The sequence below is a fragment of the Narcine bancroftii genome, chromosome 14, assembly GCF_036971445.1.
Source record: "Narcine bancroftii isolate sNarBan1 chromosome 14, sNarBan1.hap1, whole genome shotgun sequence".
In the NCBI taxonomy this organism is placed as follows: Eukaryota; Metazoa; Chordata; class Chondrichthyes; order Torpediniformes; family Narcinidae; genus Narcine; species Narcine bancroftii.
Genome location: NC_091482.1, coordinates 57,194,815 through 57,220,191, shown reverse-complemented (window position 1 = coordinate 57,220,191; position 25,377 = coordinate 57,194,815). Strand labels below are relative to the sequence as shown.

Below are 25,377 nucleotides of genomic sequence, written 5' to 3'. Positions count from 1 at the left end.
TGCCGGCCTGCTCCGCTGTGCGGCCGTCCCTGCGGGTGGGCATTGCACCGGGGGGGGGGGGGGGGGGAGCAACGTGGCTCATCTCTGCCCTGTGACTCCATTGGGACCCCTTTCATTCATTTCCCCCTGTGCAACCTTGCCCCTGTCCTGCAATGATTGTTCCCCCCCCCCCCCCACTCTCATGACTGGACACTTCCCCCCCTCCAGGATTGGACACCCCCCCTTCCAGGACTGGACACCCCCCCTTCCAGGACTGGACACCCCCCCTCCAGGACTGGACACCCCCCCTTCCAGGACTGGACACCCCCCCCTCCAGGACTGGACACCCCCCCCTCCAGGACTCGACACCACCCCCCTCCAGGACTCGACACCCCCCCCCCTCCAGGACTGGACACCCCCCCCTCCAGGACTGGACACCCCCCCCTCCCAGGACTGGACACCCCCCCCCAGAACTGGACACCCCCCCTCTCAGGACTGGACACTTCCGCCTCCAGGTCTGGACACCACCCCCCCCCCCTCCAGGTCTGGACACCCCCCCCCCCTCCAGGTCTGGACACCCCCCCCCTCCAGGACTGGACACCCCCCCAGGACTGGACACCCCCCCCTTTCTCCCCCAGGACTGGACACCCCCCCTTTCTCCCCCAGGACTGGACACCCCCCCCTTCCTCCCCTAGGACTGGACACCCCCCCTTCCTCCCCCAGGACTGGACACCCCCCCCCCCAGGACTGGACACCCCCCAGGACTGGACACCCCCCCCAGGACTGGACACCCCCCCTTCCTCCCCCAGGACTGGACACCCCCCCTTCCTCCCCCAGGACCGGACACCCCCCCCAGGACCGGACACCCCCCCCAGGACCGGACACCCCCCCCAGGACCGGACACCCCCCCCCCAGGACCGGACACCCCCCCCCCCCCAGGACCGGACACCCCCCCCCCCAGGACCGGACACCCCCCCCCAGGACCGGACACCCCCCCCCCCCCAGGACCGGACACACCCCCCCAGGACCGGACACCCCCCCCCAGGACCGGACACCCCCCCCCAGGACCGGACACCCCCCTTCAGGACCAGACACCCCACCCCCCAGGACCAGGGACCCCCCCCCAGGACTGGACACCCCCCCTTTCTCCCCAGGACTGGACACCCCCCCTTCCTCCCCTAGGACTGGACACCCCCCCTTCCTCCCCCAGGACTGGACACCCCCCCCCAGGACTGGACACCCCCCCAGGACTGGACACCCCCCCAGGACTGGACACCCCCCCCAGGACTGGACACCCCCCCTTCCTCCCCCAGGACTGGACACCCCCCCTTCCTCCCCCAGGACCGGACACCCCCCCCAGGACCGGACACCCCCCCCAGGACCGGACACCCCCCCCCCCAGGACCGGACACCCCCCCCCCCAGGACCGGACACCCCCCCCCCCCAGGACCGGACACCCCCCCCCCCAGGACCGGACCCCCCCCCCAGGACCGGACACCCCCCTTCAGGACCAGACACCCCCCCCCAGGACTGGACCCCCCCCCCCCCCAGGACTGGACACCCCCCCTTCCTCCCCTAGGACTGGACACCCCCCCTTCCTCCCCCAGGACTGGACACCCCCCCCAGGACTGGACACCCCCCCAGGACTGGACACCCCCCCAGGACTGGACACCCCCCCCAGGACTGGACACCCCCCCTTCCTCCCCCAGGACTGGACACCCCCCCTTCCTCCCCAGGACCGGACACCCCCCCCAGGACCGGACACCCCCCCCAGGACCGGACACCCCCCCCCCCAGGACCGGACACCCCCCCCCCAGGACCGGACACCCCCCCCCCCAGGACCGGACACCCCCCCCCCCAGGACCGGACCCCCCCCCAGGACCGGACACCCCCCTTCAGGACCAGACACCCCCCCCCCAGGACTGGACCCCCCCCCCCCCCAGGACTGGACACCCCCCACCCACCCCAGGACTGTATGCTTGGTTGGACACGTGGAGCAAAATATGCTTTTCCTGCTCCATTTGCCCTCCACCTTGTCCTTCCAGACACTGGTCACCTTGGAGCCATCCCCTCCCATCTGGTGACCAGGCTCCATCCTCCAGCAACCTGCTGGTGGTGGTGGGGGGGGTGAGGGGGTGGGGGTGGGGGTGGGGGGGGTGGTGGGGGGGGTGGTGGTGGGGGTGGGGGGGGGAACATTCACCCCGATTGTACCTGCTGAAATACCCAAGATTGAATGCATGAAACCAAGGTTTTAAAAAAAAATCTCACCAATGAAGTTGTTCCCCAGAAAATCGAAGTATTATTAAGTCTGCAGACACCGTGATTGAAGTTGAAATAAACACCCTGCTGGGGGATCTCAGCGTGGGTGAACAGTGTGACCCTGGGTTTGAAATCACTCCATCCCTCAAGGTCGCTGCACTGGTTGATAGGCGAGTTAAGAAGGCCTGTGGGGTGCTGGGCTTCATTAATAGGGGGATTTGTTTCACGTCGATAAGGATAAGTAACCAACATTTCAAGCTTGACCCCCTCATCAAAGTTGGTTATGTATTTTTATCTTTGTGACCCAAAGTACACTATTTGACCTGCTCAGTTTCCCATAGCATTGTGTTTTTACCAGTCAGTCGCGGAGTCTGCAGACTTTTTGCAGTGTTTTTCTCCTACTTTTTGTTGGTTATGGATCTTTATCTTTGCTACATCAAGTCCACTGTTTGTCCCTCTGAGTTTCTCCAGCATTGTGTTTGGAATTAATTGACAGCATTAACTCAGTTTTGCATAAATATTTCTTGAGGGTTGTTAAACTGAAACCTTGCAGCACACCTCTCAACCCAGAGTGTCCCTGCATTGATGCAAAAACATTGAAGGGCAAAACTGTCCTTAGACACAGTTGGTAGTGTCGTCTCAAGCCAACCATCCTGAAGTTGGCATTGAGTTCTGATGAAAAGTCATCCAGCTGAAATAATAGATTTTTCCAAAAATTTGCCTGATCTCTATTTCGTTTTCCCGTATCTGCCGTTCTTTATATATTTTTTTTAAATTACACTTGGGCAATTGATTGAAAATACTCTGTATTCAAAGTAAATCACAACATTCTCTGTATTAGTGTGTTGTGATGTGCATTAGTGCAACACCAAAGTTTTCAAATGAATCACTTGTATTTGTCAACAAAATTAACGATTCTGGCTGTTTAAAAATGTACAATGTCAGTCATTCAAAACTTGCCCTTTTCAGAACTCTCTCACTTCCACTTTTCCTTGTTCATGAAGCTAATATTTTGCAAGAAGGATAAAGCTAAATTCTTCATCCATCATGTTGATGAGTTTACTATGAACCAGCCTAACACTGTTCAAGTTGAAATGAAAAAAAAATCTAAAATGTAAGGAAGAGTGTTTGCAGCATTCAAGCCGTGGCCCCAGGCATGAAAGGTCAATATAAATGTGCTTTTTAGGAAATTGGAGCAGTTTTATCTACTCCAATATCCCTGACTTTGCACCTTTGGTTGTTAAGTTTCAGATCAGATACAATTTATTGTCATGTAATAAAACAGAAATGTAATATTAAATGAAATTGCCTTTAGTTTGCCAAAAGGCAGGCAAAGATTCGCCATTAGCATGAGAATTTCTTGGCACCCCTTACAGTCAGAGAAAGAAACAAAAGGGAATTCTGCCCCCCCCTCCCCCGAGTCACCAAGTGATTGTGGATTTGCCTGCAGCCGCACAGGACTCCAGTTCAGTCCAAACCATTGGCAAACCTGAACTCGGACCCAAACCTCCGACACAGTGAGGAAGCCTCCAGTGCCAAGGGCCCTTTGGGAGCCATCCTCGCCATCAGCATCCCCTCGAATCCTGGCCCTGGCTCCCATGAACCAGCCTCTCGCCCGTGGCCTGTGTGCGTTCCTTGCCCGCAAGTCGCCAACAGACAGCTCACCACCTCATGCCGCCTTAACATTTTTCACATTATGGCAGCTGAGCTGGTGAAGCAACTGCCTCACCCCTCCAGGGACCAAGGCTCAATCCCAATTTTTCAGCAATTGTTGGCGTAGTTTGCATGTGACCACAGAGGTTCGTTTCCCAAAGGGGTTCGTTTCCCCTCACGTTACGAGTGGTGGGTTAATGGTCCACTGTAACTTGCTTCAAATTTACAGGTAAATGATGGAATCTGGAGAGAATTGATGAAAATGTGGATAGAATAATACATGGCATTAATATACCATCAGTATAAATGTTATAAAAACACAATGCTGGAGAAACTCAGCTGGTCAAACAGTACTTTCTGCAACAAAGATACATCACCATTTGAGATGTGTCAAAGGAGAAGTTATTTAGATTGAGAACAAGTTCTGCCAGGCAGAGGAATGTGGTTGTGGAGGGTGACTGGTTTGGTCTCTTGTCAAGAAAGAAACAAAGGGTTTTGAGATGTGTCAAAGAAGTTCTAAGAGTGAGAGGAAGTATAAATGGGACCCAACAGTATCAGAGAGATGTTTTCGCTGTAAGAAGGAAACGGGAACAACAGTACATGCAATTTGGACATGTGAGAAAGTGGAAAAATTTTGGGAAGATCTAAACCAGATATTAAATAAAATCACAAAAAGCAACATACCAAAAAATCCAGAGATCTTCCTTCTAAGTAATATAAGAAATAAAGAATTTGGACTCGATTTGGATGGAGCACAAAAAATTTATTATGATAGCCCTAGCTGTAGAAAAAAAATGTATTAGGTCAATCTGGAAATTAGAAGACAACTTGAGAATACAACAGTGGTACATAGAAATAAATAAATGTATTCCATTAGAAAAAATAACATATAATTTAAGAAATAACATCACAATATTCAAACAAATATGGGAGCCGTACATGAAACACAATAGAGAAATCCTACCACGGACTTCCACCACCTAAAATGACAGAAGGAGAAGACAACGAAATGAACTGACTCAGTATATAAAAGTAAAAGATAAAAATTTCTTGTTTATTTTATTAAGTGACGACATTGTTTAACGGGTTTAATGTATCTTATAGATTGAACTTTGAATAAATGGGAAGGGGGAAGAGGAAGGGAGGGGGGAAAAAGAGGAGAAAATGACACTATACAAGAGAAAAATGTCTCTATGTATTTTGGTCAGTATGGTTTATTGTGTGAAAAATAAAAAAATTTTAAAAAAACATGGACACTGGGGCAAATGGCCAGTTTTTTTTGGTGTTATTATTATGAATTTTTTTTACCTAAAATTTTGTCACTGTTATGTCCTAATCTATAGAATAAACTCCAGGATAAAGAAAAATGTATTGTTTGAATATTGAGGTTAGATAATCAGCAAACAAATATGTATGTTTGAAGAAGTGTGAGAGTGATCTCGGCAAACTGATTCAAATTAAGTACATTGTGGACATTAAAGGAACTGGACATTCAGGCAGAACTGACCCAAGAAGAATTGAAGCATTGGTTGTAGGTGCAGAACTGAATAAATGAGCTTGTAATGACAGTTTTATCGTCCTATTTGTTCATGAATTTGGAAGTATTTTGTATACCAAGGCCACTATCTGTCCACACTAAAAACTGCATCAGAATTGAATGGTCTCAGAAATTGCATCTTAATTTATATTCACGATAAATCCATTTTATTAATAAGTGAAATACAATCAAATCAGGAAGCCATTATTTATGTTCTCAAGGGATCATTTGCTCTCCCTTCTTTTGAACTCATATCTTCGAAATGCACAGGTGTCAGGATGTCATTTATTGCTTTTAAATTGCAGCGTCAGCCTTCCAATTGACAGTGATAAATTTTCCCGTTTTTAAAAAAAATTGTTGGGTATTAATTTATTGAATTTGTTTTGGAATAATTTCCGTGAGCTCTTCATTCAGCTTTCAGCATGTCCAGCTAAAATCAATAAAAGGTTTCATTGACAAGTTTTGCAATCTCCGTGTGAAACTCAGCTGGAAAGATGTGTTCAAAGTGGGGTTTTATTTTTAAATTGCATTCATAGATTCATCCACAAATCTTTTAAGTGGAGGAGTAGGGGAGCTGCCAAGTGAAAGACATGACGGTAGAATCTGGAAGCATTTATTTTCAGTCACAGGCTACTGAATTTCACCCACCACTGGCCACATCTTCCCCTCTCTGCCTTCCACTGGGACCGCTCCATCCGTGACTCCCTCATCAACTCGTCCCTTCCCCTGTGGCTGCAGGAAATGACACACTTGCTCCCGCACCTCCTCCCTCACAACCATTCAGAGCCCCAAACAGTCCTTGCAAGTGAAGCAGCCCTTCATTTGTGTATTCGTGGGCATTATCTACTGCATCCGATGCCCCCTTTGTGGCCCTCTCTACGTTGGAGAGACGGGGCGCAGACTGGGAGATCACTTTGCTGACGACCTTCGCTCTGTCCACATCAGTGACAGGATTTCCCATTGGCCAACTACATTAGTTTCGTGGCCCATTCTCATGGCCACGTGGCCTTGTATACTATCCCACCCGTAAATTGGAGGAACAATATTTGATTTTCCGTCTGGGCACTCCCTAACTGGATGAGATTAACACCAGTTTCTGCTAGCCTACTCTTCATTCTCCCTCCCTTCCCTTTGTCTTCTTTCCCTCAGCTCTCCACTCCCTTCCCTCTCCATTCACAGAGCTATCCCTCCTCCGACTGCTGTGGCCTCCCTTCCTTATCCACCTATTGTCTGTGGGCCTGTGCTCCTCCTCCTGCCCCCTCCTCCTCCTCCTCACCATTTTGTTCAGGCCCCTACTGATGTTTTACATACCTTTATGAAGGTCTCAAGCCTGAAACATTGATTACATATCTTTATCTTTGCTATATAAAGTATATTATTTGACCAGCTGGGTTTCTCCAGCATTGTGTTTTTTAACTTCCTGAATTTAATATCAGCCCATAGAAGCAGTTTTGTATGTAACCAAATGCTGCTTTAACAGCCTTAGGATAAATAACATAATGTTAAGAAGGCAGGTTATGAATAAGGTGGTGATCTTTTAATCTTCTGTAGTTAGCTTTGAGGAAAAACCAGTGTTTCTATTCTTATTTTGAACATTTTTTTTGCAATCCCTCCGTAGCGTGGCTTGAAATAGCACAGCTGCTACCTCGTCCGTCGTCATGGCCAGCTTATTCCGTGGTGCGATGTGCTACTCTTTACCGTTGCTGCAGAGTGGGCCAGCTGTCACGGTTAAGCAAGCACCTTGCAAACGTTACTTTAAGACTTACCGAGTTTTGTGGAACCAGCAAGCAGTTAGAGGTAAATGCATTTATAATTTAATCACTTGGAGTTTGTAATGATTTTATTTTGGAAGAGTGAGCTGCTTCCAAGCATTTGTATGTTCTTGTTTCAAATCCTTGATTGATTTTTTTTTTAACCTTGAAATAATTGCATTACCTGTCCAAATGCCAATTAATATTTCTTCACATTCAAGAAAATCATAATTTCTGGTATATCACCTGAAAACTGAGGATAATGGTGATTGTGTTCAGTTGCTGCCACACTGACAACTGGGAGATCAGCTTGTTTTAACCATTTTACAAATTGCAAGTTGTTTGCATGAGCTTGTCCAATGTATCTTTGCGTTTTAGAGGTCAATATATAATGTAGCGATCGTAAAGCCTCCTCCCATTTTCAGGTTGTCTTTTATTTTAGAAACAGGGCCGAGGTGCACCAGTCAGAATGTTAACAGTGGGACTGACGCTAACTGCCCTGCCTTTCCAAGGCCAGTACTGGGCAGGGATCTTCGCAGCTCTTTATGTAAAATGAGACTTGAGTCAGCACCCTGAGTCAGACGCATGAAACCAGCATTTGCACAGTAAAAAGGGAATGTTGAGTACTATGTATGATATTTTTACTGTTGAATCTGTGTTTCAGTATCCAGTATGTGACATTCAAATTACACAAGACTGAGCTTTCAATTATTTAATTGCTCCCTGTTTTATTTACAGTATGTTATTGAGGAAAGGCAAATTAAACTATAAAAACTTTTGCTTTTTGATGAGCACTTTAAAAAAATTTATTGAATGTGGACATGCATGGTATTTAAGAGCCATCCCAAGTTAACCTGACCTGATGGTAAATGATACTTTAATAATGAATCGCTTTTCCTTTTTCAAAAGATACAGGTGATGGCATATTGCAGAACCATGATTGCAATCCGATGATATTTTACCATCCCTTTCAGTTTCATCTTGGTGATAATTCAAAGTATGCATTATTTCATTTTGGATTTGGGTGGCGCGGTTAGTGTAGCGGTTAGTGCAATGCCATTACAACTCCAGCGCTCGGGACCAGGGTTTGAATCCCGTCCTGTCTGCACACTCTCCTCGTGTCTGTGTGGATTTTCCCCAGGGACTCGAGTTTCCTCCCACCATTCGAAACGTGCAGGGGTTGTAGGTCAATTGGGTGTAATTGGGCGGCACGGTCTTGTGGGCCGAAATGGCCTGTTACTGTGCTGTATGTCTAAATTTAAACATTTAAAATTTAATTTAGAAAGGTCCGATGGAACCTCAGCACAATCCTTACAAATGTATGCTATAAATATCAGTTATGGCCAAGCAATTCTCACTCACCCAAGGCTGGATTGTGGGGGGGGGAGGGTGGGGGGGGGTGGGGGGGGGTGGAGAGAGAGGCCAAAAAGAGTAGGCTAATCATTGGTATCTGGAAGGGTTCTGGCAAAGGATAGGAGTAAAATGTGCACATGGGGCAGGGGGTGGTTAAAGTGCCAATATTTGGGAAGACACCCAACTTGCAAGATTCCAAACAGTAAAACACTGTGAATATCCTATCTTACCTTCGCAATACTTTGCCGTTTGATTCACCAAGAAATGTTTGCCATTTTCCCATCTATCTTGTTGGAGTCTCAGTTAAAATTTGCTGGGTTTACTGGTAAAATTATTTTAACATATTTTAAGTGAATTAAAGTACTAAATTATTTTCTCCAGAAAATCTGCTATTACAGTACCACCAAAGTACTGAGCATGCTGGGTTATCAGAGTTTTACTGTATCAGTATGGAGATTCAACTAAATAGTATCATGGATGGAAATCGACTGTGTCTTCAATTCTCTATGCTCTATTCCAGCACACTATTAAGCATGATCTTGGATCATTTAGCTACCATAGCACATTAAGAACTGCATTCATATTTTATTGAGAGTGGAATTTGAACTTGTAACAGTCTGGTTGAAAGTCCAATAATATAAATCACTTCTCTCAGCAATTATCTCTGATAATTTTATGCACTGATAGGAAACTGTACTGGTAATACTACAGGATGGCAAGCTCAAAAGTTGAGAGTACAACTCCCATTGTGGCAATTGGTGAAATAACAGGATTGTGATTGTATATTGGTGTTGTTGATCTAGTAATCTGGAGGCCTGAATTGTCTGGAGAATGAAGGCTTGCATTATATAATCCAATTTAAGAATTTAAATATAAATTTTCAAAATCAATTTTTTCTTTTTAAAATATTTTTATTGAAATTTACAATGATACAAAATTAAATATACAGTTATATTTTAAGATACAATTACAGAAGAAAAAATTTTAAAAAGGAAAAAATTGTATCTTACAAATATTTTTTTAAAAAGGTCTTCATTATGTGCTCGACATTCTCTATTACAATTCAAGGTGGTATATAGTGCACATTTGTCTAAGGCAAAATTGTCTCACTTTTATTCCGATATGACTTCCTGGTATGACAAGAGTAAGAGTGGAGACGCGTCATTAATTCATATGTTCAGACTTGTCCTCGTCTAGAAAAATACTGGAGAGAGGTTTTCCATATAGATTTAACACTGAACCCTTTGGTGGCCCTCTTCGGTACAATGGGAGGGAATGATTCTTCTTTATCGTTCATAATCGCACTATTTCTTTTGCCTCTCTTTTGGCGAGGCGTGCGATTTTATTTGATTGGCAGGATCATGATCAGTAGTTGCATGACGTCACGTCCTGTTTGAATATGGAAAAGATTCGTTATTCAATTAATAATTCAGATATAAGATTCCAGAAATTATGGGGGTAATTTATGACCCATTATCTTACTCTATAATTTTTCTCCAATATAATTAAATTTTCGGACTTGTATCTTTTCCACGTTCCTTAAATTAATTTTTTTTTAACCTTCATTTTTCTTTTAATACCAGTCATATAAACCATCTGGCAATGCGGTTAGGTAAGGGATTTGAGTTTTTTCTCCTCAACTATTTTCTTTTTTCCTTTTTTGCATTATTAGTTTTTAATTCTAAAAGATATATATACTCTTTAGAATATGAATTAAGGATAGATTTGTAATTTGTGTATGTTAAAGAGATACAGAATGTTTTATTGAGTTTGTGTCACTGTCCATACTATCTAATTGAATTGTACCTTTTTGTTAGTGTAAGATTTTTGGTAAAATTAATCAAAATATTTAAAAAAAACACTTAAGAGGGTTCACACTCGTAATTCCCAATTGTTTCACTGATTCCCCTCTTTTGTTATGTAATAAAACTGAAAATGTAATGTTACATGAAATTTCCTTTAGTCTGGCGCCTCTTGCAGCAAGAGAAGGCAAAGCAAAAAAGAGTCCCTTCAGAGGCGCTGATCGTCCGTGGCTTCAACTCCAGTGCTCTCACAGCCTCTGCAGCTGGCACAGGTCCCTGTTTCTATCCAATGACAACCTGAGCTCTGATATGAACAGGAAGCCTTTGGCGCCTGAGGCCCTTAGGGGGCTCTTCTTTCCTGGTTCCTATATCTAATTCGTATGAGTCAGTCTCCTGCAGCCTGTGTGGGTCCTTTGACTCCAGGTCACTAGCTGTCCGCAGCCTGTGTGGATCCTTCAACCTCTGTGTCCTTCTTTTCAACTGGGTGGGGGGGGATTCTCCTGCCCGTTTCTGGAACCATGCACTAGTCCCCTTCATTCCCTGACTGCAACCCCTCGAGGCCGCTGCCAGCATGGGCGCCGCCATCTTGGGTACAGACCCTGCGATTGCAGGATTTTAATTAAAATGTCTACTCCTTTAACAGGCCATTTAAGGCCTCTATTCCAGCACACTATTTTGCAGGGTTATCAGACAAAGAATGGATACCAGTTCAGAGATAAGAGATAATGGGTAGAAGCAAGGGCATAAACAAAGAATTTGATTTTAGCATGGGACTTTCTTATCCTCGAGAAGACAAACTTGTGTAGGATGAAGAGTGCAAATAGGCTGCCAGATTGGAAGGCACCTTTATGTCAGAGTGACAAATATTTTGTAGTGACCTGACTTAAACAGGCTCTTCATGACCTTTGAGGGCTTGAATCCCAACTGATTTGGTGTAACAAGCCACTATTGTATTTGCTGTCTTAGGCTGCTTGAACTCAAGCAAAGAGTAATGTGAGCTTGGTTAAAGTGATTTTGAATTGGTTCTTAAATGAGGAAAGTAAGGTAGAGCGGTCAAGGGAGAGAATTCCAGAGATCAGCATGTTTACAAGTCTATCAATGACCGCAAGTTCGATTGGAAGTCACAGGGCAGCATGTAATACAGTATTATCTATTCAAAGGGAAGGCATTACTGACGGATAGTAGATAAAGGATAATGAGTATTTAATTGTAGTTTAATGCATGATCTTTTAAGACAATGCAATCTGATTATAAATAGAAGATAAAGTATTCTGAAATTGCCATTGTTAAGCTTTTAAAATCCAGGCCACCATTGTGCTAATTTTCGGTGAGCAAATAGGAGTAAAAATGACCCAGTTTTTCAGAGTTTTGTCCCCTGCTCCAATGAGCTGTGAAAGTAGGTTAATTAATGCCCAATGGATAAGACTAATATCCATAGTCCCTATCAGAAATTGGACTGCCTGGATGATAGCAGGTGCCCAACCTTTTGTGGTTGGATCTCGAATGAGACTGCTTGAGGAAGCTTGGAAGAGGGTAGATTGACAAGTTTCAAAAGGCACTTGAACAGACAGATGGATAGAAAAGGTTCAGCAGGATATGGGCCAAATGCAGGCAAATGGGACACTCAGGTTAGCATGGACAGGTTGGGCTGAAGGACTTGTTCCACATTCTCTGCACCTTTCAAATTGCAGCTAGACATAACTGATAAATCGCCATCCCACTGATTTAAGGTGGATCTTCCCCCCACCCCCAGAGCAGTTTTGGCGGCATGAGGGTTTATAGGTAAGGAAGGTGGCCATTGATCCCACATTGAACCTTTGCTGCAAACCGGAGTGGGACGCCACAGCAGCAGCACATCGCGGGGGTCCCCCAATTGCAGCAGCAATCACTCTCCCCCGATCACGGCAGCGTGACATCCCGGCACTTCAGCCGGGGAGGGGGGGAGGTGGTTACGCACACACGCAAGCACTGACGTCACCTGAGTAACCAGATCAGGATGCCTGGGTAAGTTTTACTGGGTTCCCTGGCCACCTCTTGGGTTCTGACTGGGTCGGACCCTTTCAAATCACCATGTTCCTGGGTCGCTAACCGTGCAAATTGCCTGGTTAACCCCAGTTTACATGGCACTTTGAAAGATGGAATGTGAGTTTTAAAAAAGCTCCTGCTCGACAGCAACCGTGATGAAACTGACCAGGATGCTCTTGATAGAGGTCCTGTAGAAAGTAGCCTTGCCCACTTCAGCCTTCTAAGGAATGGCACTTGTGCCTTCCTTTCAAGTGAGGAGATGTTAGTCTAGGATAAGTTTTTACGTTGACTCCGAGGAACTTGGTGCTCTACTGTGTCCATTGCCGAGTTATTAATGTCAAGTGGAGAGTGGTCATCCCTGGTCTTCCTGAAGTCCACACTCATCTCCTTTGTCTTATCTGTATTAAGACTGTTATTCTCGCACCATTTCACGAGATTTTCCACCTATTCTCTGTGTTGCGACTTTATAATGTATTATCTGTCATCCATTTGTAATAGTGGAGAAACTACCAAGATGGAAACATTGTAGAAAAATAATTAATTTTAACTTGTTGATCTTCATTTGAATGGAAACTTTTATGTTCTTGTGAAACTGTAGTAAAACCACCGTTATCAGGAATTCAAGCAACTGGCAAAAAAAAAAATTGAGGAAAATAACTGATAAAAAAATGCATTTTAAAAATGGTATTCATCACCATTAGTTCGCCAATCCACACAGCACACAATCTCAAGCAACTGGATAATTATCCAGCATCCCCATAGGTGCCAGATTCCAGGGGTTTTCCTGTACTTTGATAAACTGTATATTTTGTTGTTTAGAACAGTCCTCGAAACTTAAAATCAGGGTCTCCCAATACAAAGAGTCTAAAACTCTAACCTTGATCACGAAGTCTCAACACTTCTGCCATCTTCCTTCCGGCTCCTCTCAGCGCTCTTCGATGGGTCCTATCGCTGTCGTCTCTGTACAAGCTTTAAGCAGGCTGTTACAGGGGTTTATTTTAAAATATCCAAATAAAAATTGAAACTTTAAATGATATTTTGTTATTAAAATATTGTGATTTGCTTTTAACAGCATCCGCTGCTCAGTGGTAAGTGTCTGATTTTTTTTGGCACAAGAGGTCGTCTTATGGCATAGAGTATCACTCAAAACAAGCTTTTTAGGTGGAAATTCCAGGAGTCATCCTATTCAGCGGAATATATGGTAACTATAAATGCATCAACCTCAAATAAATTCCAATGCTCTTTGACAAAAATATTTTCTTTGGTTCATAATAGGTGTCCGTTACAAAGACTTGGTTGTTGGCATTCCTAAGGAAATTTACAAGAATGAGAAAAGGGTGGCCGTGTCTCCTGCTGGTGTGGAAGCCCTTGTCAAGCAAGGATTTACTGTGAAAGTAGAGACGACAGCTGGTGATGGTGCCAAGTTCTCTGATGACCAATACAGAGCAGCTGGGGCCATTATCAATGATGCAAAAGATGTTTTGGGATCTGATATTGTCCTGAAGGTTTGTATTCCATCAGTAACTAATGAAAAGTAAACACACCTGAAAGTACTTGGATAATAAAAGAGCTAATAAAGGATTATCCATTCATCTATGTACTTCAGTCTTTCTTTACTACCTCAAGAAACATTCATTCAAAGTATTTTTTAAAAAAAGTTTAGTTTGGCTTGGCTTTTTTAAAACAAGATTTTAGATTTTTCTTCAAGGAGAACTAAATCTTATCGAGCAATTTACTTAACTTTCGAGCGCAGTTTCGTATGATTTATTTGCCCCTTTGTTGTGGAGATGTCTGCTCTTAACCAAAAACGACAGAAGATATGAGGTCATTTCAAAGTAAGAGATGAGGAATTGCAATGTCTTCAGAAAAGAAGTGCAGATAAAATCTGCCAAAAACTTCAAGGATCAGTTTCATTACCTCTTAGATGTAATGAAGAAAATACACACCCCAGGTGCCACCTGATGGAAGCTATCCATTCTATTAATTGTCGGTCTGTTGACCAGGAGCCTTGCTGATAGCTACTGTGATAGAATGTAAAAAGTCAAATGCTGGAGGAACTGAGCCGGTCTCACAGCATCCATAGGAGTAAAGGCAATTATTGTCAGTAAAACTACATTTAGAATGTAACATACATGAAATTCTTTAACTTTGTCAATCGTGAGGAAGACAGAGAGTTGAGCACTTTGTCCAGTGCCTCTCGCGTGAGGCCCCAGCGAGGATCAAACTTGTAACCCCTGTTTTACAAGTCCAGCGCTATAACCGCCGAACTATTGGAACCATTGAGCTTTTAGTGAAGATATATTACCAACGTACCTCAAGGTACTTTGAGGAAGGACTCAGGCCCGAAACAGCAGTTGTATATCTTTATCTCCTATGGATGCTGGGAGACCGGCTGAGTTTCTCCAGCATTTCTGAGTTTTTTCTACATTTAGGGGATCTGCAGACTTTGCTGTTTCTCTCCACTGATATGGAATTATCCACAATGAGTAACTGCTAGAAATTTACCAGCAAAAAGGCTTACAGAGAGAAGGAACTAAAAGATTTTTGAAGATAGGAGTAACTTCAGATGTTGGGATTGGGGGCAAAAAAACCAATCTGCTGGAGGAACTAGGTGGTTTGAGTAGCATCAGCGGGGAAGGGGAAAAAAATTATATTTAAATAAAGAATTTTGTTGCTGGACAAAGTGATGAAATAACTTTAATGCTGCCTCCTTTAATTTTATGACATAGATTTGAATAGGATGGCAATTAAATGTTTTTGAGACATGGTTATTGAATTAAATGTGATTTGCCCATGATGGGGGGCATTAGTAAAGTCAAATTTTGTTAACTTGTGAACCAAGGTGAAATAAGAATTACATTTTCAGTTCACAAAATATGTCTTACTACAATATATGGCTGTGCGTCTACTCACATAGAACTTGTTATAGAGAGCCATTGTGGTAATTTTTAATAAAGGGCATAAAACAAGTTCAATTGAGTTGCAAAAGTGAATCAGTTGTTTAGTATCAGAGCCCAAAGCCAGAATCCAAATGAATATTTATTGAATTTATTTGAGTATCTAACTATAATAAACAGCTTGGTAAATAGTTTTTAAGGGGGTGAAAATTATTGTTAATTAAGCTTCATAAAAATTGATATATTGATCTGGAATTACATTTTTGAACAGAACAAAATTATTAAAAGAGAAGGGACTGTCTTGTACATGGCAGCTTGTGTAAGTTCTACATTCTGCAAATGAATAGTGTGTACTGGGCACTTCGTAGCAAACAGAATTTAGTTAATTGTGTGGATTCTAAAGCCCCTTTTCCACTGGTATCCCAGTTAATTGGCTGTGCAATGTCCCAGGATAGGAAGCTCTTTGTGCAGTTTCCACTGGGATATCTTTAACTGGGACACTAATTGCTTTTCCACTGAACACGCTCATTCCAAGGAAATAAAAGTCATCGGAGTGTTCTACCTTCATCTGGAAACGGGTGACTTTCTGCTGTCCCTTTTCCACTGGTTTAATCAGACACCAGTGTCAGGAAATGCAGGGGTATGAGCTAGGGTAGAGGCAGTTAATCCGCGGCGCGTAATGACGTCATTTGATGCTGGTATTCGGACAGTGTATTTTTTGCACTGGACCCTGTCCCATTAAATTCCCAGTTAATTCCTGTGACAGGGTGCCAGTGGAAAAGGGGCTTATGTCATCAACCTACACCTTGCTTTCCTGTGGTCACAATTTTTTTCAGTTTTGAAATTAGAGTTTACTGTTCCTTATATTGGCTCTGTAGGTTTTCTGTTATTTTCACTGAGGACCATTTTGACTTTCTGGAACACAAGCATGAACATGAAAGTCTCGTATTTCCTTGTGTTCTTGCTGCAGTTAATTCAGATTATGCTGATCTGACCAGCTGTGGTGCACCAACTTCTGATAGCTTTGCAGTTGTTATACTGGGAAATCAAGGTACTGGCCCATATTGAACAACTCTGTATGTTTTAAGTTTTTAAATGTAAAAAATAGTCTCAATATTTTAAAATAGAATTTTTAGGTTTGATTATTCATCTTTGATATTGCAGACATGGGTACTATATGAGCCAATCAGCCTGGGGTGGGGTGAAGATGATGTTTCTTGATGTCAGACTATTTCGGAGGATGGGACTTCAGTATATGGGAAGAATATATGATCAGCCAAGCCTTCCTGACGAAAAGTCAGCTCCTGGGCTCAAGAACTTACTACCTGTGCATACAAGGAGCATAGTGGTGGCCACAGGCAACTCACCAGGATGGCTGGACAGAACTATCTCGAGCTGAATCTCGCCCTCGTCATCATTTTTGATGCTGAAGTGACATAACTGGAAGGAAGGAATTAGATTTAAAATATCTTTTAAAGGCCTTAATAATTTTCTGATACTTTTATTGGTAGAAAGGGAAAGAATTTCCATGAAACCTTCTCCTTCTCAATTGAATATTTTAGGGGGGGGAAACACTTTTGGATTGGTGTCAAATATGATCTAAAGTTATCTCCACGATTGCTTGCTTGGGTGTAATACAAATACAAATCCACATCTGTCCACATCAAATGAAAATAATAAAATAAATTGATGTTGGAATGCAAAAATAAAAGTAGAAAGAGCTAGGAACAATTTGACTTCTGCACAGTATCTGAAATATTAATTGATTCTCTTTCAACTTGTGCTGCCTGATCTGAAGAGTTCATCCAGCATTTTCTGTTTTGACTTATTTTCTATTTGAGTTCTTACATTGTTTTGCACAATGCCTGAATGCTTTCGATATTTATTACATTTAAAATCTTTGGCTTGGCTTCGCGGACGAAGATTTATGGAGGGGGTACATGTCCACGTCAGCTGCAGGCTCGTTTGTGTCTGCCTGTCCGACAAACTGCAGTTGTTTCCCACCAGTCCTCTCCATCAAATTTGTATTTGATTTTAAATTTCTTGTTCACTTGTTGTTGTGATTTCGTGTAATTTCTGAATTTTGTTTGCAGGTCAGGGCTCCGATTTTCAATGAAGTCTTGGGAGCACACGAGGCAGATCTACTGAAGGAGAAATCCACACTTGTCAGTTTCATCTATCCAGCTCAAAACTCAGTTCTCATGAATAAACTTGCTCAACGTAAAACCTCCGTCCTGGCTATGGATCAGGTCCCTCGAGTTACAATAGCTCAGGGCTATGACGCCCTTAGTTCCATGGCTAACATAGCAGGGTACGAGAGATATTTTGTTTTCTTTAAGAAAAAAATGTTGGGATTTAAATACTTTTTAATATTGGTTATCCTTTTCATTTTTATTCTTACTAATCCTTAGCTCATTGATCAGAGAAGAGCTTTGAGACTGCAGAAGAAGCATAGATTTGGGCAGAACTGCACAGAAATCCCCTTCCTTTCTTTGCTCTCTCGCTCTCTCTCTCTCTCTCTCTCTCTCTCTCTCTCTCTCTCTCTCTCTCTATCTCTCTCTATCTCTCTATTTCTGTTCCGGTGTCTACCTGTTTTTTTTTCCCCCCAGACTCCTAATGAAGGGATAAGGTCCAAAACCAAAGTTGCCTTGGCTACTGCATGACCTACTGAGTTTTGCCAGCACTTCTGTGTATTCCAGTGGAGATAGGACATGGTTCTAGATGTTGAAAGAAAAGTTTGAAGACTATATACTCAACGAATGCTGGTAACCTTGTTGGTAGAAAGGTTAAAAAGAGATTGATAGCAACATGTACCCTCTGCCGCTGTCATAACAATACAACAAAACAAAGGCAAACAGGAATCTGCTCTAAATCCATTGGTGTACAAACTATTTTTAATTTTTTTTAAAAATTAGACATACAGCACTGAAACAGGCCAATTCAGCCCTACAAATCCATGCCTCCAAATTTACACCCCATTTACCTACACATCGGTTTTTTTTTGAAGGGTGGGAGGAAACCGTAGCCCCTGGACAAAACCCACGCAGACTTTGGGAGAACATATAAACTCCTTACAGACAGCGCAGGATTCTTATTTGTTTGGCTCTGATTAGTGGTGGCTTTAGTCATGTGTTCCATTCTGGATTTAATACCTACTCCTTGGCAGAGAAGGGTCATGGAGTTGACAACCAGCATGGGAACCTGAACTATGAGAAAATCTTTCCATTTGTTATGAAAAGAGCAAGAAGGACTATTTGGACTGTGTCAGATACAGTCTACCAAACAATGCAGGCAGCACATTCCTGATCTTGGGTACGGTTTGTGTGGAGTTTGCTCATTCTAAAAAAAAATGGTAAACCGTATATGTTGGCATATAAGACGGAATTTGATCCTTAAAAATGTCACCCCATGCCAAGGGTTGTCTTGTACGCTTAATATAAAATCCGAACTTATGGTTTAGTGTCTCCCATGGAGAACAACATAAAACACTCACATAACTCCTACAGTCCTACCACTAAATATTTTTCGGCTGAAATTTGCGTTTGGGAACTTGGATTAATAGCAATATATCAAAGCAATATTTCAAGTTTTCATTCCTTCATAAACAGCAGCAGTCTCTGGGTGAACATTAATCTCAATTTCAAGTAAATGGTAAAATTGTACTCAACCCCATGTTTCTTGCTGTAAAAGAACCAATGCCTAAGTGATACCACCAGCTGGGAACATCTGATTATTATTATAGTAGGTACCATATATTTCAGTGTCAGTCAAGTTGTGAAACTCAAAAAAAATCTCCCAAAAAAGGGGGGTTGGCTTATACACCCGGTATACTTTTGAGACCTTAATTTCAGCTCAAAATCCAATCCATGCCGATTTGGTGTATGTCTACCTATGAAAAAATCGATTTGGTGTATAAGTCAACCCATGAAAAGCACTCCACTTGTGAATGAGATGGTTGGTAAAGGACTATTTGGCAGTAAGCACTCAGCAGTAAGTGCCAGACTTAGGTTTGTCTAATGCAGCAAGTATAACTCAAAACCTACAAAAGTGGAAATTCTGTGATGGGGGGGGGTTGGCTGGGGGACTGACATATACAGTATTAAAGGATTATTGTTCGTGAGGACTTGACAGACTGAATGGCTTGATTCCATATCTATGAAAATCATTTTTTATTAAACCATGATTTGGATAAAGGAGATATAGGCACCTTAATTAAGGACGGAATTAAAATTTGTCTTCAAAAACTGATTTCCTAGTATGATAACAAGAACATATGTGTGTACATGGAGGTGAGGGGGTTGGAGGGTTATTGGCAGAGAGCGGGAGGTTTGAACAAGTGGAGTTGTTCTAGTGAACCGGTGTGGACTCGAAAGGCCAACATGGCCTGTTTCCACTCCGTAAATGGTTATATGGTAATAGGCTGAATGTTACTGCAGAAATTTTTTGTAAATTATGATGCTGTGGTTAACCAAGCTATTTTTTTGTTGATGTTAAATGTTCTCAATGTCAATGTTTTTATTCCAGGTACAAGTCTGTTGTGTTGGCAGCGAACCACTTTGGTAGATTCTTCACAGGGCAGATAACAGCTGCCGGGAAGGTACCACCGGCAAAGGTAAGAATTGTGTGTGGGATAATGCTGCAGAATTTTACTGGTGCCAAACAGTTTTGGAATGCTGAGTGTTGCAAGTCTGAGCTGACAATGGATGCTCTTCTATTTTAATTAAAACAGATGAACCCCATTAACTGCCATTACTACATACTGAACTGGTTAGCAGCAATTAAAATCAACCTTGATATTTTTGCAAAGGCTTGAATAATCCACTATTTCCAGGATTTGGCCATTCCAAGGTATCCCTTTCAGCTGACTTACGTTAAAGTTTGTGGCCAATTTTGGGCCAACATGAGGATTTTTTTTTTTAAATTCCATGATTTAAAGTATTCTATAACCAGTCAAAAAGTTCAGGTTCACAGGTTCTTTTTATTTTAAATGAATTTGTGAAAAATGTAGACATACAGCACAGTAACAAGCTATTTCGGCCCATGAGCCCATGCCGCCCAATTTCACCCAATTAGCTTACAACCTGGTACGTTTTGAATGGTGGGAGGAATCCAGAGCCCCTGGGGAAAACCCATACAGACACAGAGAGAGCGTACAAACGACAGCACAGGATTCAAACCCCAGACCACTGGTGCTGTAAAACTGTTGCACTAACCACTACGCCAACTGTGGCGCCCACGATACTTGTCACGTAATAATACATTACAAATGTAATATACATGAGATACTTCCACTTTTAACGTATTTCAACTTTTGCCTGCTGTAAGACAAACAAAGAGTAGTCATGAACGTGGCCCAGTGCCCCTAACAAAAGGAGAAAGAGAAGCAGAGTCCCTTCAGAGTCACCAAGTGTCTGTAGTTAGTCTGTACTACCTTTGAACCTGCTGATCCCCTCTGTTCTCAGAAAATCAGCAGGCTTGAGCCTATATGGGATGCTTCTGTGGGGTACTAGGTGCAGCAAGCTTCATTTGGAAAGGCAATGGGGCAACCCATACTCTGAGATGTGGGCACGAGGTAAAGCGCACTGCAGCATCCCAAATGTCAGAGTGGCCTCCAAATTTATTCTGACTTTTATTTTAGAAGCTGGCTACCACTAATAAATCAATCCGAGTAATTGCACCGTATAAAAGATGAACTTGCAGAGCAACAATTTTTATCGTCAGTGCATTTGAAATGTATTCTCTGTCGCCTACAGGCTTGGAAAGTGGTAGAAGCTTGCTGATACTTTGTTCAACGAGGATGATCTTTCTACTGATCTCTCCTGCATTCCTAATGTCAATCAAAGATTTAATTTATGACAGTGTGGAACCAACCAACCTAAAAAAAAAAATGGAATCACTTCACCGATGACAATTTTTCCAGCTGAACCTCCATTCAGATCAGATGTGATTTTTGAATGTTGCAATCGCACATTGCACACCCTCGCTTAAATAAATTGTCAGGAAGCTTGGTAACAATTGCTAAGAGAAAAATTAAATCATTGGGAATGCAGGAGAGATTGGTAGAAAGATCATCCAGGCTGTTTGGGCACTGAATAAGATTATTATAAACTGATCAGGGTTTTTTTCTCAGTGATATCCAGGTTTTCAGATGGTTTCTTCAAATGAAAAACATTTTATTTTTAATTTAAAATGTTTAAATTTTTTGGCCCACGAGCCTGTGCCGCCCAATTGACCTACACCCCCTGAATGCTCTTGAACTGAGAAAGGAAACCTGAGCGCCTGGAAGAAACCCATGCAGATGGGATTCAAACCCTGGTCCCAGCTGCTGGCGCTATAAACAGGGTTTCACTAACTGCTACGTGAATGTTGCTGCCCCCCCCCATTGCTAATTTTAAGTCCATTAAATGTTGCTGCACAACTGTTGATTGCTTGAAATGATTAAAAATGAAGTCAATGTTCTGTCCACTGGATATTAATTTCTCATTTATTTATCTTATTGATCCTGTTCATAATTTTGAATGCTTTCACTGAAGCGCAAAACCCTTTCTCCACCCACTTCCTTTGGAGAAGCTCCATAATGAAAGCCTCTTGATTTTGGTGTCACCTTGATACTACATCTCTTCTTTTCCATCTTCTTGGCTGCCACCCATCCCCGAGTCCAGAAGCCATCAGTTACAACTGTGGACTAGCGTTTATTTGCCACAATGTCAACCGTACCAATTGTGACTGTTTATTTTCTGTGATTCCCTCCCGTTTACAAAACAAGATCTTGGTTATTGGAGGTGGTGTCGCTGGTTTGGCCGCCGCTGGTTCTGGAAAATCATTGGGTGCTATTGTTCGTGGTTTTGACACCAGGTAACTTTGTTTTACAGGATGCATGTTGATTTTTTTTGTTTAATCCGATTGATGCACTGTAAAATGTGTTAGAGTTTTTTAAATTACAGAGACTCCGATTTATTGTCAAAATATGCACATGGCATCACTTACAATTTCGAAATTCTTTTCCCTGCGGGCAAGGTAGAATTACCACTTATTAGACGCGCAAAAGACGACTCACCCTACAAATGAAAACAAAGAGAGAAATGTATGCAATTGTGCAGTACAGAGAATATAAAAATTAGCAATAAAGTGCAGAAATAGGAGTCCTTAAATGAGTCCTGATTGTATTGTTGCTGAGGAGTCTGATGGTGGCGGGGTAGTAGCTGTTCCTGAACCTGGTGGTGCGAGTCTCCTGACACCCATACCTCTTTTCTGATGGTAGCAGCATGAGCAGAGCATGCGCTGGGTGATGTAGATCCTTGATGATTGCTGTTGCTCTCCAACAGTCAGCGTTCCCTGGAGATGTTCTCAATGGCGCGGAGGGTTTTGCCTGTGTTGTCTTGGGCTGCGTCCACTGCCTTTTGCAGATTTTTAGGCTCAGGGGTATTGGTGTCCCCATTACCAGACCCTGATGCAGCCAATCAGCGCGCTTTCAACTCCACATCTGCAGAAATTTGCAAGGGTTTCTGATGTCATACCAAACCTCCCCAAACTCCTGAGGAAGTAGAGGCGCTGTTGTGCTTTCTTCACGATACTATTAATGTGTTGGGTCCATGAAAGATCATCTGAGATGGTGACTTCCAAGAACTTAAATTTGCTTACCATCTCCATACAATCCAAATCCATCATATGAAATATGATCATTTGGGCCAAAAGTTTTGAAATTAAACATCAGAGAAAAATATGCAATGCAAATGGATTTGTTTTAACAATGTAATTGAGATACTCTTTAAGTATTAAATTCTCAGTGGTAGGAGTGACTAAATAGATGTAAGGATCTACATAGTTGTTTTACATTGCTTTCTTAACATCGAGTCAAATCTCAGTTAATTCACATTCATTAACTGTTTCAGAAGAGAAACAATTAATTAGATAGTGTTGGAATTGACATTTTGAATCAAGATACAAGTTAGATTTAAAGGGGTGGAACGAGAGATTTCTGCTACTCATTTGTAAAAGAAGTTTTTGAGGGCACTGTACATGTTCCAGTCATGAATTTCAACCATTATCTAACCTCATTGAACATGCCCAATTGTGTTTCACAACCAGTTGACTCAGATCAATCCATCTGATGTAATTCTTGTGCAGAGCTGCAGCCCTGGAACAATTTAAATCTTTTGGAGCAGAACCTCTTTCTGTTGACGTGGCGGAATCTGGCGAAGGGACTGGTGGATATGCGAAAGAGATGTCGAAAGAATTTATTGAAGCAGAAATGGCACTGTTTGCTAAACAGTGCAAGGACGTGGATATTCTCATAACAACTGCACTCATTCCAGGTAATGCCAGCTTTGAAATTCAAAATATAAAAAGCTGTGCATGTAATTTGCTACGATTCTGGGATTGTTCTTGCAAAACTTCTTTAAGAGTTTATGTTTTCACATTTTTCAAATGTGCAAATCAAAGCACAGTATTCTTTGGGAAGCTGTTGCTTATATTTTGGTTCCATTGGCCAAGCAAGGACTGAGGTTCTATAATATATAAATCAATAGGTGAAAGGAATGCGACTCGTCATTTTTTGCTTTCTTATGGTTCCTACTTCTCTTTTGAGACAGTGATAAATTTTAATAATGCACAAAGTCACCAGTTGAGCAAAGTACAATTCTACCTTTTTGGAAGCTGACAAAACTAAGGATTTATTTTTGTATCAAATGCACCTAACATCTTTCTAATGTTTTCAATTTTAGCCACTGGATCTCATGGAGAATAAAGTGATTTGGACTTGGCTGTGCTATTGGGCTGAATTGAAGTATGTCTAGTCACATTTTGAAATGGTTCAGGCATTGGGGGAAAAAGGTTCTGGTTCACAAGGACCTTACTTGGAACATTTTCATGCCACAAGGTAGCTGTTGAGTGCTAATTAAAATTAAAAGTTGTAATTTCTCCTTCCAAAGTCAAGGGATTCATAAATAATCTTTGCAAGATTTTCTTCAGGGAAGAGGTGTCTTATTTTCATTTCATTTCATGTGGCTAGTTAGTGAATTCATAATTTAGCATTCTTGGTTTCACTTCTGGAAAGAAAATAAGATGCATAAGGTAACACACTGAGGAGTGATCTGTCTTTCTTTTCTCCCTCTTGAGTTACTGTACTGTGTCTCCTCAATTTCCCCCATGTTGCATGTAAGAGGGAGGGGAGGCAAAGAATGAACCTGTGGGGCTTCTGTTCCCAATTATTATCTGGTGCCCTGACAAGAAAGTGGGTGCTTGCATGGGAGGACAGATTCAGGCTCAGTTTTTATTCTCATTCATTTGGTGAATGCTAATTAGGATAAAGCTTGGAAACATCCGGTAAGGAACTGTGCCGAATGAGATAAAAGTTTTTAAATTTTACTTAAAACACAATAGGATCTATGAGCATTTGCAAAAATACAGTCTACTCAAGGGTAGTCAGCATGGTTTTGTGAAGGGAAGGTCATGCCCCATGAGCCTAATTGAGTTTTTTTGAAGGTAACAGAAGTAATTGTTGAAGGTAAGGCAGTAGATGTGGTATACATGGAATTTAGTAAGACATTTGACAAGGTCCCCCATAAGAGACTTGTTCAGAAAGTCTTGAGGCACGGATCCATGGAACCTTGGCTTTGTGGATTAAAAATAATTGGCTTGCAGGTAGAAAGCAGAGTCATATTGGAAAAAAGTATTCTTCCTGGAGGTCACTGATTAGTGGAGTACAGCAAGGATCTGTCCTGGAACCTCTGCTCTTTGTGATTTTTTGTTATAAATGACCTAGATGAAGAGGCGGAAGGATGGGTCAGTAAGTTTGCGGATGACACAAAAGATGGAGGAGTTGTGGATGGAGCTGAAGGTTGTCGAAAGTTACCAAAGATTCTTGCCTGTTAATTCTGAATGATGTTTAATCACAATATGGGACTTTGACGATGAGGTGCAACGTTGGAAGAAAGATTTGATTGAAGCACCACTGCTTCAGATACAACAAGAATATTTGATTGTTTCCAGCTAACTTAATACAGTATTATGGACTAAGTTGAAGCCATATGGAGCATTGTATCTGTATTATTTATACAAACAGCTGGACTTTAATGAAATGTTTTACTCTTTTAGAATGGAATAGGATAGATTCATGGTTTG

General features: G+C 42.4%; 1 protein-coding gene across 1 annotated transcript in view; it reads left to right on the top strand.

Moving 5' to 3' along the window:
• The first annotated feature begins 7,049 nt into the window (after positions 1–7,049).
• The window catches only part of LOC138749764 (NAD(P) transhydrogenase, mitochondrial-like), a 55,349-nt gene continuing 37,021 nt past the window's right edge, over positions 7,050–25,377 (top strand). The window contains exons 1-6 of the mRNA XM_069911583.1: positions 7,050–7,224; positions 13,634–13,863; positions 17,349–17,566; positions 19,780–19,867; positions 22,022–22,110; positions 23,383–23,570. Of these exons, the coding sequence (XP_069767684.1) occupies positions 7,086–7,224; positions 13,634–13,863; positions 17,349–17,566; positions 19,780–19,867; positions 22,022–22,110; positions 23,383–23,570 (952 nt within the window). The 5' untranslated portion in view covers positions 7,050–7,085. The remainder of the gene's footprint in view (positions 7,225–13,633; positions 13,864–17,348; positions 17,567–19,779; positions 19,868–22,021; positions 22,111–23,382; positions 23,571–25,377) is intronic.